General features: G+C 44.0%; 1 protein-coding gene across 5 annotated transcripts in view; it reads right to left on the reverse strand.

Annotated features, from left to right (window-relative positions):
• The window catches only part of pdgfab (platelet-derived growth factor alpha polypeptide b), a 19,278-nt gene that overhangs the window by 11,410 nt on the left and 5,818 nt on the right, over positions 1–2,050 (reverse strand). For all 5 annotated transcript variants that reach the window (XR_002276757.1, XM_020622138.1, XM_020622140.1 and 2 more), the window contains exons 3-4: positions 1,451–1,576; positions 63–253 (exon numbers count right to left, since the gene is read on the reverse strand). Coding sequence is in view for 4 of the 5 variants with exons in the window: in XM_020622138.1 (XP_020477794.1) it covers positions 63–253; positions 1,451–1,576 (317 nt within the window). In the remaining variant the exon portion in view is untranslated. The remainder of the gene's footprint in view (positions 1–62; positions 254–1,450; positions 1,577–2,050) is intronic.

Genomic DNA, 2,050 nt, shown 5'->3' on the forward strand with positions numbered 1-2,050 from the left:
ATGCCTTTAGGAAAGTCAATTAACTTGCAGACAGCCTATACTGTAATTGTGTGGTGTCTTACCTTAACGGTGCGGTGGTGCTTGCGGGAAGGGTGACAACGCATGTTGCTGGTGTTGCAGCAGCCTGTGCAGCGCTTCACCTCTACACAGGGTGGCCATATCAGGAAGTTTGCAGATGTGGGGTCCACCTGGCTCCTGGGGATCTCATAGATCACCGTTCGAGTCTTACACACCGCCGGGACCGCCTCCTCTACTGCAAGTGAGACAGGCAAAGGGAGGAGTCACATTATTGCGTTTGGTTTGCATGAGTGTTCAGTGACCAATTTTCCAAATGCAGACGCGTGCTGATGTATTGTTGTAAACCATCCTACTCACTCCCAGCTGGTTCATGCATTCCTCCACTGCTCATTATTCAATGAGTCACTTGATGTGGGAGCTATTCATCTCACCTCAGGTCACAACTAACCACTTTAAGGCTATTAAGAAGACAAGTTATCTGAAAAGCTGATCTCATATCAGCTAAGGGGTTTCAGGACCAAGTTGGTGAAACAGAAAGAGAGTGCTCCTTTGTTCAGAACCCTGACCAGGCTTAATGCAGCATGATCAGGCCAGAAAACCTTTACGTCCAACAGTGGGAAACCTAATGATGGCTTTGATCCTGTTAGTCAAGGTGAAAGCCAGAAGCGTTCATTCATTCATTTCAAAGCTAAATATGTGATAGACTGTGCACAATAAGACATCATTATGTTGTACAGATTATTACAGAACATGTGGCTTTTTGTAGACAGCTGCCAAAATGATACAGTATACTTTATCATATACTAATGATACAGAGCCAATACGTGAGATACCACCAGCCTGCTTTAAAGACTGTGCTGCTGGGAATGATGGGAAGAACACACAGCCAGTCTTAATACTCACATCACACACTACATGGTACAGTAGTCTCTACGCCTTGATTAGATATTGTACCGCGTGGCGTTTTATGAAGAAATCTGACTGAGAGCCCAGACAAGCTGCAACTTGATCCCTGAATGCCTGGAATTTCTACGCTCAAGGATATATTTCTCTCCTGACACGTGTGTCTCAGACCTGCAAGGCTCTGGCCAATTAAAAGGCTTCGTGTCAGATGTTTTCTTCAACCTCACACGCCAGACTTGTTTCTCATGATTCCTTGATTGCCATAAAATACTAGTTAGGTGTCTTCATTAGGGTTGCTTTTATCCACAAGAAAGCAGTATAAAAGCCACTAACTATTATCTTTGTTTGAAATTAGTGTAAAGCGATCGGTTTCATCTGCTGGGAAGAACTCCTACTTTGAGACAGGGGTGATGTTTAGGAGAGGGGGTTATTTTTAGGGCATTATGAAACTGTAACATCTTGTGCCAAGTTGTGATATATACAGTGCTAAATGTAATTACAATGCAACCTCGGGGCTGCGCAGTCTCACCAATGCTCCTCTTGCGTCGACTATGGAGCTGAGAGCTCTTCAGGTCACTGTAGTAACCACGATGATGAGAGTAGTTCTTGTGGTGGTTGTGGTGCTTGGGCTCTTCGATAACATCATTTCCCGTACCTCGTCAAAACAGAAGGCAGCCTTATTAATAATGTCACACAAAGAAAAAAAAAAACATAAACAGATGACTCAGCCAATAAGTAAACTACTGTATGAGTCTGTAACCGCGGCTGCAGTTTTTGCTGAGTGACTGTAGTGGGTGGCTTGCTGGGCTTCACCAGAAGGCTGTATATGTTTTATAGGCTGTTGATATTTTATATACCCCTTCCACAACAAACAGTGTGTTGGTTAGTCACACATCCATAATGAGATGGTAACTTCCTACTGGTTTCTGGTGCTATATGTACAGTAACACATGCTTTGAGTCCCTGAGAGGCTTCCCTCAAACATGCTGGTGGGCAGGCAGGGCAACTGCTGATGATGTTGTAAATTAAGGTAAACAGTCCAGAGTACACAGGATAGAGGTAGAAGGCACATTTTTACACAGACCTCTGTCTAATTGTAACCTTTGTGTGTCAGCCTCACTCATCCTTT

The sequence above is a fragment of the Monopterus albus genome, unplaced genomic scaffold (genome assembly GCF_001952655.1).
Source record: "Monopterus albus unplaced genomic scaffold, M_albus_1.0 scaffold273.1, whole genome shotgun sequence".
Classification (NCBI taxonomy): Eukaryota; Metazoa; Chordata; class Actinopteri; order Synbranchiformes; family Synbranchidae; genus Monopterus; species Monopterus albus.